Source organism: Sceloporus occidentalis, unplaced genomic scaffold (genome assembly GCF_023333645.1).
Source record: "Sceloporus occidentalis isolate IW3139 unplaced genomic scaffold, rSceOcc1.0.p SCAF_1, whole genome shotgun sequence".
In the NCBI taxonomy this organism is placed as follows: Eukaryota; Metazoa; Chordata; class Lepidosauria; order Squamata; family Phrynosomatidae; genus Sceloporus; species Sceloporus occidentalis.
In genome coordinates this window covers 221,039,979-221,053,618 of record NW_028316981.1, presented here as the reverse complement: position 1 = coordinate 221,053,618, position 13,640 = coordinate 221,039,979, and the positions used below count along the sequence as shown (strand labels likewise).

Here is a 13,640-nt window from a genome sequence, read left to right as displayed (position 1 = left end):
AAAATAAAGCTGCTTCAGGTCACTTTGGAGGTATGCTGTTTAAATGATGCATGAGTCCTAAGAGTGTGCCAGCTGCGCCAAAGCTGCGCTCCAGTCCTCAGGACTGGATCGTGGCTTTGGCATGGCTTCTGGACTCTTAGGACGCATGCAACATCTAAACAGCATACCTCCAAAGTGAGCCGAAGCAGCTTTATTTTGGCAGTCTGTATGGGGCCTTAGTCTTCTCTGTTAGATGGCTCTGGAGCCACAACAGTTCCAATTCTCTAGCACCGAGCCAGAGCAGTTAAAGCGGACTCAAACTGGATTATTTCTGCAGTGTGTTTTGGACCTAAGTCACCAGCCATCACATTTTGAAGTTTGAAGGGTGTGGTTAAACTCTAGGTCCCTTCCCCTGCCCCAGAGTAATATGTTACAGGTCAAGCCTTCACTTCTCGGCATTGTGAACAAGGTTGGGTCAAGAAGGTGGCACCGGAGGACTGGCAAAAGGACTGATAGGGAGGTTTTACCACTCAAAGGCAGAGTACATGTTTGGTTTGCAGAAGCCCCCAAGTTGACCCACTTGCATTTGCAGGTAGACAGGACTGAGGAAGAGGGGCCAGTGGTCTTAACTTTGTAAAAACGTGCCTTCCTGTGTGGCTGTGGTGGATCCAACAGGGTTTTTTAAAGGACACATAAAAAACAACAACGGTCAAGTCCTGGTTTTCCTTTACACCAAAGCTGCTGAAACTTCAATCTTTTTTTATAGTTGATATGTATGGCACTTCACAACAGGAACATTTATAACTACTTCAATATAAAATACTAGAATACAGTACTAAAATGGAATAGTAAACTAGAACAGTAAATGTCAGTGCAAAAAAAAAGCTACACACACAAACACAAAATACATAATAAAACAGACAACCAATTATAGTAAAAATATAGAGCATTAATCTGAAATTCCTTTTTTAATAAATTCTTTATTTGACTTACAACATAAAAACAAACATAGACAAATCTGAAATTCCAAAAGTTATAGAAAGCTTAATCCTTCAGATGTTTTGGTCCGTGATTCCCATAATTTTTTACCATTAGCCATGCTGCATGGGACTCATAGGTATTATAGGCCACATGTTGGGCCAGAGGTTTCCTATTTCAGCTACATACTATAGGCCAGTGATGGCGAACCTATGGCACGCATGCCAGAGGTGGCACTCAGAGCCCTCTCTGTGGGCACACATGCTGTCGCTCTAGCACAGAGTTTGCCAGAGTTTCTTACTAGAAAGCCAGAGGGACGTGGCACTTTGCAATAAATAAGTGGGGTCTGGGTTGCAGTTTGGGCACTCGGTCTGTAAAAGGTTCACCATCACTGCTATAGGCACAAATGGGAAGAAAACCATGGCACTGGGGCAAGAGATGCCACTAGGAGAAACAGGGCACAGCAGGTGTAATGACAGAAGGGGGCATGGGGTTAGCTGGCTCAAACTGATATTCTTCCTATCTTTCTGTGTCTCTCCCTTCCCTTGTGCTGTTGTTAGGTTCATGTACTGGACTGACTGGGGCATGTCTGCAAAAATCGCCAAAAGTGGCTTGAATGGAGTGGACAACTTTTCCTTGGTGACAGAAGGTGTTCAGTGGCCTAATGGAATAACACTTGGTATGTCCTGTGTCGCTGTGCAAAATTTCCCACAAAGAATAGGTTGGGACAGGGGAAGCTTCAGTAAGGCGGCCGGCGGGGGGGGGGGGGGCAATTTAGCATTGTTCATAAGTTCCTCCTGCAAGACAGACCCCTCCCTCTTGCTGCCATCCCCTGAGTACAAATCTACATTTAGTTCCTAAAAGAAGGTGCTTGGGGAAATGGGTCGCTTGTTTTAGACTGAAATTGCACTTCTTGGATGCTTTGATTCTAGCCTAAATCAGGGTGGGAATACCCTACATACCTTATTTTAGCAGCAAAACGATGTTTGTTTGTTTTTTCTGCCATGACACCAAATTCAAAAGCAATAGGAAGAGAGCAGTTGGGAAAGGCAGGAGCTGCAAAAATAGCTTTGCAGGGCTGGATGTAGTTTCAGGGCTGACTTAGCAACAAAAGCAGATTTTGCATTATTGGTCATTTAATAATACCCTGCTCTTTTTAATTTTTTTTAATTTTTATTATAAAGATTCATACATTGAATATTGATTATTATACAATACATAATTCTGTATATATATTTCTTACATTCTATTACATTTTGTCTAAATATCTTTAATATCCCACCTCAGTGCTCCCTTCCCTGGAGCCATTTCCATCCTTATATTCCATCCAAAATCTCAGTTTCTCTCATGGAGGTAATCTTCCATCTTCTTTTCTCAATACTTTCTCAATAAATTCTTTCCAGATTCCATCAATATCGCTTCTTTTCCATAATCCCTTTTTTATTCTTAAAAAGAATAAAACGTACAAAATGGCGGCGCCTGTTCAACACAGGCGCCGCCATTTTGACGTTGCGGATGCCTAGCGTCCGCACGTTGCACAACACTGATGTCGCGAGTGCACCATTGGCACCTTGCGGTGTCATTAGCGCGCCGCAAGAAGCACCATTTTGGGACTTCTTTTTACTCCGCCAGGGAGCCGCGCGGTATGTAAGCTGTGGCTCCCTCGCAGAGCAAGCGGAGGTGCTGCCAGACCGCCCTTTTCCGGCGGTCTGTAAAAGGCCTTTGTTCCCAAATTTATACCCCACTTTTCAGCCAAAAGGCTATTAGAGCAGCTTACAAATTGTTAATTAAATATGTTAAAAGTAATTGGTTACTACTGCCAAAGTAATTGGTTTCTGTTAAGAATTTGCTTGGGAAGGGTATCAAGAGAAAAGATGCTTGTTGAGTAAAAACTGAGATCTTAAACATGATTATGATTTCCCACAATGGCAAGGAACCAAGCATGGTTCTTAAGTCGTTCGGGTAGTGTTTTTCTTTTTTATTGAAATGCATGGTGTTTCATCAGGCAAACATCTGAGCACATCTTTTTGGGAACTTCTTTCCTTGAAGAAGTGTAACAGTTGTATGTAAAGTGAAGTCAGGGTTTTAGAGGCTGATATGAAGAATCTTGACCTGAAATTGATAGCCTTTCTTTGCAACCTCTGGCTCCATTTGAAAGATGCTCCCTATAGTGAACCATCAAGGGATGCAGTGATAAGTGAATGAAATATTCGTTGCACAAGTATCTTGCTCTCCATTCTCATCTCTCACATTGTTTGGCCAGACTCTGTTCATAAAAACAGAAAGGCATAATTTGACATCTGTCTTCTCTGCTAGACTTAGTCAACCAGCGCCTCTACTGGGTAGACTCGAAGTACCACTCAGTCTCCAGCATTGATGTGGATGGAGGAAACAGGAAGACCATCCTTGTGAACGAGGAGAAATTGGCTCACCCTTTTGCCATCACAGTCTTTGAGGTGAGGCACAATATGCCTGAATGCACTTGGGGATTGCCTGTAGTCAAGAGATGGAGCTTCAGGTTGAGCATGTTGCATTTGAGAGACTGAATGAGCTCCTCTCCTCTTTCCCCTGGTTTGTTGCAAAACATGCCCCCTCTCCTCACCAAAATTATTGCTTATCCATTGTTGCTCCCTTTCTGCAAAATGTCTGCTCTGTATAATTTCTCTTTTGGAGAGATAAATGTAGTTGCTTTGAAACTTGAAATCTTCTGAACAATTGCTTCTAACTGTTTCTCTGGTTGGGACTTGGAATAGCAGCTTACAATTGCAGGAGTACATTAACTGGATTTAATACTGCAGAAGCAGAACAGCAGGCCTGGGAAAATTCAGAGGCACCTAGAAGCCTGTTTTTGGCCCTCAGGCCAAAGTCTGCTTCTGGTATTCCTGGATACTTCTTATGACAAGAAAAGGGCAGTTGTAAGAGATGCAAAAGAGTCTTGCAGGACTGCATGGAGCCCTAGGGCTGCACTTTGTCCAATTCTTTGCAAATCTGAGCACATATGGTAGAAGTGCCAACAATAAAAGCAGAGTTTGGAACATTCGTTTTAAAAAGTAATCTGTTTCATTATTTATTATTAATAGCAAAGGTAGTTTTTTTAAAACAATTTAAACAATTTTTAGTTTTGTAAAATACCATGTTACATTGATTGCTCGGTGTGGGTGTGTGTTGTAATTTACAATTACTATAGAACAGTGGTCATGGGGATTTTTCTCTGTTTTACTTTTAAACTTGGGCCCTGGGCAACTCAGAACAGTTAGCTGTTTGTCCACATTAGACAGAGGAATATGATGTTATGAGTACTTCTGGAGTGGCTGAAATGACATGTGGTGTTCTAATTCCTCTCAAATATTGAATTGTCACCCAGGATAAAGTATTCTGGACAGATGTTATAAATGAAGCTATTTACAGCGCCGATCGGATGACAGGCTCAGACATCATCAAGGTGGCACAGGACCTGTTTTCCCCAGAGGATTTGGCCCTTTTTCACTCTGTGCGGCAACCGAAAGGTATCTGCTCATGTGTCTATCTTAAGCCTTCTCCATGCTGGATATAGAGGCGAGGCATGTTTTCCTTTTCCCTTCATCTCTTTCTACTTTTGTAAAGTGCAATTTAAATTAGGCCTGACAGTGGGGTCTGTGTTTTGTATGGTTAAAAAAAAAATCTACAGGAAGTACAAATGATAGTGGAAGATGGGCATTTTATAAATAATAAGCATTTACCTTTTTTGCATACCTTGGAAAATTTATTTTCTTTCTGTTCTTTTCTTTTTAAAGAAATTTTGTTGTAACTTATAACAAACAAATAAAATCATACATTATTATTTTTTCATACTCTTCATACAATATCTTCCATACTACCTTTCCTAAGCTATCTGTGTTTGGTTTTCCTTCCTGTTATTTGTTCTGTTCTTGTATTATAAGTGAACAATTTTTTGATTCTATCTTGGTAAAGACATAATTTCAAATCCATAATGTATATACAATTATATAGAATCCTAGAGTTGGAAGAGACCACAAGGGCCATCCAACCCCATTCTGCCATGCAGGAACTCACAATCAAAGCATCCCCAATAGATGGCCATCCAGCCTCTGCTTAAAGACCTCCAAAGAAGGAGACTCCGTGAATTTCCAAAGGAGTGTGTTCCACTGTCATACAGCTCTTACTGTCAGGAAGTTCCTCCTAATCGTCCTATATAACAATTGTCTCTTATAATTAATCCTGGAAACCAGTAATCATCATTTCTCCCCACATATTACTTAGATATTTTATTATTAATTCCCAATTATTTAAAATTTTCCTAAACTTTTGCATTTCATGTCAATTTATCTAATTCAGGCAATTTTAATAACTTTAATGACCAATCTTGTACCAAAAGGATTGTACCCTCTTTCCACTTCTGAGCTAATACAATTCTTTTTCTTTAATTTTTTTTACTTTTTTAATGAAAAATGTACAAACATCCAAAACAGACGTACCAACATATTAAAATAAACTACAATTATACAAAGTTCTAATCACAATTCTAGTGTCCAACATCATATAACATAATATCCTAGTATTTCTTTTTTATTCTTCTTCATCTATCATACATAATAAATTTACAGCGCTTTATAAATAAAGGTTAATAATAATAATAATAATAATAATAATAATAATAAATATAATTCAGGTTTCATTTGTAATTTTAAATTTAGATTTTTTTCAATTACTTGATGTATAGAGCGCCAATATTTTCTCATTCTTATACCCAACCACCATTGAAGAAATAATGTTTCTTTTTCTTTTAAGCATTTGCAGCATTTATTATCTATATGATTATCTAAATATATTTTTTAAAATTCCCATCTTAAATCTGGTTGTTCCTTATCCTCCTTTACAGGTGTGAATTGGTGTGAAAGGACTGGCATTCCTAATGGAGGTTGCCAGTACCTATGCCTTCCTGCCCCACAAATCACCCTCCACTCAGCCAAGTACACCTGTGCCTGTCCTGATGGTATGCACCTAGCTGCAGATATGAGAAGCTGCACAACAGGTATGGAGCCAAAATGGGTAGTGCTATAGTGTTATAGCGGGGCCAAGTTGTGTATGTGGCGGGTGGAGGGAGTATGTGTCTGTGAAAGAAAAGATGTGTGTTTGCTCCCCACCCACCCATTTCTGCAAAATTGGAAGGAATGCCATTTTGTTGTAGGCACTGATACGCTGTCTTGTCCACCACACAGATCCTGTTGTCATCACAACTTCAGTTGCTGCCCCAGCTCTGCCACCCACTGCAAGGACCACACCTTTGGTGCAGCTTCTCTCCACATCTAAGGTTCCAAGACTGACAACACAACCTCTCCCTGTCTCTACTGTGTCAAGCAAATCTGCCCCTGAACACACCACCTCTGAAATGGTCACCCTTTCCCAACAAGGTAAGGGGGGCTTGTATTTTCAGCCAGCTGCTCTTAACAAGACCCTTCAGGTACTTGCTCTGCAAGTCCTTCAAAGCTTCTGCACCTTTTTGGTAACTTTATTTGGTGGATTATACCTGTAGCTGAGACTCGAGTGATTTGTCCATGATGGGTTCACCTTAGAGTCACCATAAGTTGGAAATGACTTGAAGGCACACAACATCAACAAAACTGAAGTGTTTCCACAGTGTGAGGGTTGCTGTTTTGTCTCACTACTTTGGAAAAGTTTCTTTTTGGACTACAAGTCTCAGAATCCCTCAAACAATATCTGACCATGCCAGTAGGGAAAATTTCTGAAAACTGCAGTCCAAAAAAGTACCCTTTTCAAGTTAGTGAGAAAGCAGTAAATTTTTGCACTGTGAAAACACCTCAGCTTAGTGCCATCTCATAGTTTTCTGCCCTAATGTACCTTAGTACTTTGCATATATTTTGTGATAGGCAAGGTTTTTTGTGTAACAAAGGGGGTGGACCAAAATGTTCATAACGAGAGACTAAATTTCAGCTTTTGTCTAATCTAAAATGAAGAGGGTTGCTGTGGAGAAGGATTACAATGTATTTCAACTAATTTTGAAAGGTAGCCATTTCAAAAACTAGAGCCATTCATATTCTCTCCCCCCCCCCCAAAAAAAATCAACATACTGTATTTGAAGAGTTTCATTTTGTGTGTTTTGTTTCTGCAGCCCGAAATGGGATCGCCGCAGAAACTGATGCGGCAAAACAAAGGGGCCCACCAGTGCTTTCTATTGTCCTGCCACTAGGTAAGTCCCCCTCTTTTTTAAGGCACTTTTGTGGGAGTGGGATGGGGTTTTCCGCCAACCTACATTAACTGCTGCTGCTAATGGCAGTAGCCAAAATTGGCATTTGAACTCAAGGCATTCTTGAGCTGAGCCTCTTTACTAGTATAGATCCATTAGCTCCATTATGTTTTACTGTTTTCATTCTGCATTATTCACTGAATGGCATCTCATAGTTTTTTAAACAGTATAACATATTCTGTGTTTTTAGTGCTGTTGTGGTACAGTAGTTCCGTTAAAACAAGTCTGCTGGACTTTCTGTTTTCAGTCCTGATTTGCTTAGTCTCTTTTGGGGCTTTCCTTATTTGGAAGAACTGGCGACTCAAAAATACCAACAGTATCAACTTCGACAACCCTGTCTATCAGAAGACAACAGAAGACGAGATTCACATTTGTCGGAGTCAGGAAGGATATACGTACCCATCGGTAAGCTAATATTTAAAACTGAGGGAATCCTGATGTCTCAGTGTGGGTTGTGGGTGGCACTGGAGAGCATTTCAGTATATCCCCCAAAGAGACTTTGGTTCATTTTATTTTAATTTTACTCAAGGACCAGTTCACACTCACTCCAGGCAGCTATTCTGACTCTTCCTTGGTTTCCAGGGAAGAACATCTTCAGTAAAGCCTTGTGCAAAAGCCGTGTATGTGTTTATGTTTCTACGCCCATTGTCTGCATTCATTCAGTTTTATGGAGTTTAGGACCAATGTTTCCATATATTGGGAAGCACTGAGGAAGGGAAGCAATGCTCTGCTGAGTCTAGATGGTTTTCTGTTTCTCTCTTCCATCAGCTGGTTCAGCTTTCAATGAATCAGGATGTTAGACTACTTAGTACTCCACACGCCAAATCATTAAACCTGGAATCACGATTAGCTAAGAAGGGCTTGATCCTTTATACATGCCTGAATTAGTCTGAGCACTTAGGAATCAGGAGTTTCTTTTTTATTTTTACTAGATGGAACTTTAACCTGGCTGCCAACAGGCAGCAGACATTCTTCCTTCTCCCTTTCTCTGCTGGAAGTGGCTGTTTTGTTCAGGATCTGAATTCTCTTCTCTCCTTATCTCTTAGTTTTTTCCTGGTCATTGTCAAAAGTGGAGATGGTAGCTCAAAAGAGTGCCTAGTTAAAATGGGAAATAGAAACTGGGTGCTTAAATCCCTGGTTATGCAGGTGATTAAAGGAAAGAGAACACATATGCATTGCTTTGGGACACTGAACATTTGCAATTAAGGCAATGAAAATGGGAGGTTTAATGGGATCTGATGTCCTCCCCATGCCTCCCTTTTTATACTAGTTCAGAACATATTCATAACCCCAATAAGTTACTGCTACACATCAGTTTTCTTTCAGTTAGTTTCTCTTCCTAAAGCAAATGAATTATCATGGGAACAAGCAGATTTGGCTACAGCATACTATAACTGGAGTTAATTCAGAATGGGCTTTGTTACTATTCATAAGAGTTAGTTTACTTTGCCTTCAGTGACATTTTCAGACAGACAGCACTATTTAACTCCATGGTGACCCACTTAAATTCAAGTTCATGAGAGCTCTGCTACTTGCGGTAAGATTTGAACTCAAAGTGTCTAAGCACCCAAGTGGCCCACTAAAACATGCATTCATCTTTTTGTCAAACAGAGACAAATGGTCAGAATGGAGGACGATGCAGCGTGAACCTGCCTCAAGACCTGAAGTCCTTCTCTCCAGACCTTGCTGCTTGTTTCCAGGGAAGAGAATCTTGGTGCCCTGGCCTTCAGTTCTCTCTCAGCCGTCCAACACCACTTCCTGAATGACTTGATGGAACTTTTCCCTTTCTCCTTTATTATTATTTTCTGAAAACAGAAAGAGTGCATTGGTCAACTGCTGTTTATGAAGAACATTGCAAATGAAGCTTGGCAGTCTTGTTGGGTTTTTACCTTTTTGTATATTTATTTATTTTTTTCTTTTTTGTATCCGGTGCTGCCAAGACACCAGTGTGTCTGCTGCATTCTGGTTCTCCTTCATAATCTGGGCAGGGCATTGTTTTCTTACATGTGAAGGAGAGTAAGGGTTTAATAGGAGAGGAGAAGGCTTCTCTCTAGATGCACAGCTCAGTGTCTCAGGGTTGTTTCAGGGACTGGCCTTTGTGCCCTGCTGCTCTGCTTTAAAAGCTCCCACCGGCAGACACAAGGCCACCTTGGAAGGAGTGGGAGGCCAGAAGCCAAGCCTGCCTTGTCTATGAGCTCAGGAACCCTTCCTCTCTCAAGCCAGCCCAGAGAAGCTTGGGAAGCGGATCCCAGCCATCCATGTCGTCAGCAAGAAATAAGTGACTTTGTTCTCTCTGGTTCCAAAGAAAAAGCAAATCAGAACACAAAGGTCCAGGTTCTGGGTCTCCTGCCTGGATCCTGTTGAAAACCTGTTGGATCCTGTTGACCCAGGGCCAGTTATTCTTCAGCCCACCTTGCATTTTGGTTTTATTCTTTGGTTCTGTTCATGGTCTGTGTTGCCCTATAGTTTTATATAATTGTATTTGCACTTGATCCCTTTCTTGGTCTCTCTGGCCCCCATGTGCTAGAAGGACAAGAGGAACTCAACCAACCAACAAGCCCAAACCAATGAGACAAACAGGCTGAGTGTGCAGGAGGGAAAAGAGGAGTGGAGAGGGTGTTGCATCGGCTTGGCACAGACTATCTGTGTGGCTTGCATGCAGGTGGACACAGGAAAAGTAGATTGTGCTGGCCAGGAAACTGAAGCCATTTGTTCTGCGTGTTCTAACTTAACCACAGGTTTGCAGTTGCCTTATGCTGTGCTTCTTTATGTCAGGAATCTTTCACAGCTTCTTCTGTCTTCAACTTTGCTTTGCTTGCTTTTTATATGCTTCCTTTACTAATGAAGGGTGTTGTTGTTGTTTTATGTGGCTGGGGCAAGGTGGAGGAAATGCCAAGTGGACTCTTTTTTTGCTCCTCCACTCATCACTGTAAACTCCGGCTCTGCACTTTAGACAGGAATAAATAGGTTTTGTATGTGTTACTTCTGCAGCTTTCATAGATGAAAGTGGGTTGAGTTGGAGCTGGTGTGTGCTTCTGCCAACACTCACAGACTTTCTGTAATGACAAATGGGTTATGCCCTGTGACTGCTCAGCAATTTTAAAAATCCTGTTAATTGATACATCCTTACATGTACAAAGATACAGAAACAGGGTGCAAATTCAAAAATAGATACTGGTTCAAACTTCAACATATGTCTAGCAGTGGAGGACTAAATTACATTTATTCACCCGTTCCCCATGTAACACCAAGCAAATGTTGGCAGGATTCTTGAATAACAAATGGGCAACTTTGTATTCTTGGTCTAATTCCCTTCCATTGATGGGGCAAAGCACTAAATACCAAGGAAAAGTCCTCAAACCTTTTGGTCTGAAGCTGTGAAAGATTCCATCCTCTTTTTCCTATTATCAAGTATGTAAATAATGTATATGTACATTGTTGAGATATATATACATATATATATTTCCTTTGCACAAAAGTTGCCTTGTCTATTTGTACATAGGTTCATAAAAGGTATGAGTTATTTATTTAAGTTTATATTCTTGTTGTTGCTAATTTGCCTTTCTCTTTGACCCTCTCTCTCTCTCTCTCTCTTCCTTTGATTATGTCCTTTTTCATTCTTAAACAAAACTTGGATGGATAAAATAAGTGTATGTATGGATGTTTCTGAGTGGGGAGGGCAGATCAACTGTGATTAAATAAACTGCAGTTCTAATCTGGAACAAATCTGACTGTGAACACATGCACTTATAGAAGTGTACTTTAAATGAGAATGTATTCTACACTGTTACATCAAACTGTTCCAATCTCCTTACCTATGTTGATGCTTTGATTAATAAATTATCCTTACTTGCTGCTCGTACTGGTGCTCTTAACAGCAATGCCCAAAGGTGAGGGGCTGAAGCCAAAAGAACCATTAGTTTAGTCTTTTGTAAGATTCATTCATATGACTAACTTGGTGTTGGCATATTTTCTATGCATTTAGTCTTTCACAGCATCTCTAGTTGCAACACAGCATGTTCCTGCCAATTCAGCAGGGAGTGGTTGCAGCTGGAGATGATCTAAAACCATTTGCTATATTTGATTCTATTACTCTTGCATATTCTGAAATGCTTACATTCATGTGTGTATTGCTTAAGGGGACTTGTATGTGGCTGTCCAAACCCAGAAGCACAAAAGCTGGTCAAGTGTGGCTCTACAACATTTTATGTTGTATGATTGTGTTATTGGCCTGAACAGCTGTAGAATGTTCTGCTTTGTATAACCTTGAGAACAGCCTGGTTCTCTTGCATCTGTTAATAATGACATTGTACTCAACTTTGTTCTTGTGTGCCTTCAAGTCTTTTCTGACGTATGCAACCCTAAGGCGGCTCTGCCACAAGGTTTGCTTGGGAAGATTTGTTTAGAAGGAGTTTGTCTTTACCTTCCTCTGAGGCAGAGTGTGTATGACCTGCCCACTTGCCTAGTGGGCTTTCATAGGTGAGCAGGGACTTGAACCCTGGTCCTCAGAGTCATAGATCAGCGCTCAAACCACCACACTACGCTAGCTCTCTTTGTACCAAACTAGGGGCCTTAAAATGAATTGGTTTTTCTATTGGGAGTAAAACTTGACAAGGAGGCCTTTTTTGAAAGAAAGGATCATTTGGTAGACTTGTGGGGAAAAGAAAGAACTGTCAATGTACACTTGGTCTTTGCCTGGCACATTCAGTGCCTTCTGCTGTCAGATGAATCTTCCTCTGCCCTCTCCTATGTTTGTCATCAAAAGAGTGACAAGACCTGTGCCAACACCCCTGGCAAGTGACTGGAGTCAAAACAATAGCCTCCAGACCTACATCTGATTTTGTCACCCTGCTTTGGATAAGTGTAGGAAATACCATTTCTAAAGATAAATTAGTAATGGTGCTAATTTGGAACCCAAAAAGTGTCCTTTTTGGTAAAGCGAAGGGAAATGACAATTTCTGTTGCTATTTTTTGTTTTCTCTGCAGAAGTCCAGTGGCTGCTCTAGCTCTTCTCATGCGGCTGTTTGGTTTTGCAGGGTCAAAAAGATAGGATCCCTTCGTGCCTTCCTCTCCATAATGAGTCTTAGGAGAATCATATCTGTATAGAGCTGTGCTGAGCAAACCTTTAGTAGCATGATGAGATAAGCCAGATTTTTAGGGAGTTGGATGTTAAAATTTCAGTGCATCTTACATGGTACATTTTTGTCAGAAAGGTCAGGAAATGCATGCAGGATTGTCTAGAAAGTAGAATGCTTGGAGCGGGGGGGTGAACATCTGTTTGCTTGCAAACATACAAAGTCCTTTCAAACAGATAAAGTCCTTGAAGAATGACCTGAAAATTGGTGGATGACGGGGCCTGCTTGCATAAACTGACACTTTGGCCTGTTACAGACTGCCAAAATAAAGCTGCTTCAGGTCTCTTTGGAGGTATGCTGTTTAAATGATTCATGCACCCTAAGAATCCAGAAGCTGCACCAAAGCTGTACTCCAGTGCTTAAGAATGGAGTGTGACTTTGGCACAACCTCCGGACTCTTAGGACCCATGCATCATTTAAATAGCATACCTCCAAAGAGACCCGAAGCAGCTTTATTTTGGCAGTCTGGAACAGGCCATAGTCTTTGCAGGATCAGGCAAAAAAATTGAGTTCAAACCCTTTTAGCTCAGAATGTTCAAGATTTTGGCTAGAAGCTAAGAAAGAAAGCACAGCTTTCTCCTCAACAGTTTCCAGCTGCCAAAGCTAAAATGCTAGAAAGCAGGAAAGAGTTACAGTCTTAAGCATCTTTTCCCAACCTGGCGTTTATAAGAATTTATTGGGCTGCAGTGTTCATGATCATGGTTTGTCAGTGCTCAATGGCTGTCTGGTTGAAGGTGGACCCAAAGAATCTGGTTTTGTGCAGCTCTTTGAGCTATATGTGAGTGGCAGATGAATGGGATGTGCCTTGGCACATGCACTGAGCTATACTTTTTTAAAAAGTGTGTTCTCTGTTTAAAATCTATGAGAATCTTTCTCCAGAGTAAACTGAAGTTCAATAAATCTTTAAATACACTGCAACTGGTTCTCTTGATTTTTCTCTTTGACCTGTGCCTCCATATTGACTTTTAGTAGAATTGTTTATTAGAAAAGTGATTGGGACTGTGGGAGGAGAAATGGGAAAATTGCTTTCTAACCAGAAGTAGTTCTGGGGGAAGCTTTGGTTTGAAAGCTGGCAAAAAGGATGTAATGACTGGGCCCTCCAGTCATTTGGGGACTTCCCCTGAACCACAAAGGGTTAATCTGGGGGGAGGTACATGCTAATGAGAGCTGACATCGCTAATGAGCAGCTACATCATAGCTGACGTAAGGCTCACCTGGCCAATCAGCAGTGCCAGAGCGGCCTTTTCAAGAAGGTTCCAGGAGAGGACTTTAAATGCCCTGTA

General features: G+C 41.0%; 1 protein-coding gene across 1 annotated transcript in view; it reads left to right on the top strand.

The window, feature by feature from the left end:
• LDLR (low density lipoprotein receptor) overlaps positions 1 to 13,269 on the top strand; it is a 43,647-nt gene extending 30,378 nt beyond the window's left edge. Inside the window, exons 11-18 of the mRNA XM_089489070.1 lie at positions 1,518 to 1,636; positions 3,274 to 3,413; positions 4,322 to 4,463; positions 5,837 to 5,989; positions 6,177 to 6,368; positions 7,088 to 7,165; positions 7,470 to 7,627; positions 8,834 to 13,269. Of these exons, the coding sequence (XP_089345196.1) occupies positions 1,518 to 1,636; positions 3,274 to 3,413; positions 4,322 to 4,463; positions 5,837 to 5,989; positions 6,177 to 6,368; positions 7,088 to 7,165; positions 7,470 to 7,627; positions 8,834 to 8,869 (1,018 nt within the window). The 3' untranslated portion in view covers positions 8,870 to 13,269. The remainder of the gene's footprint in view (positions 1 to 1,517; positions 1,637 to 3,273; positions 3,414 to 4,321; positions 4,464 to 5,836; positions 5,990 to 6,176; positions 6,369 to 7,087; positions 7,166 to 7,469; positions 7,628 to 8,833) is intronic.
• Positions 13,270 to 13,640: the final 371 nt, after the last annotated feature.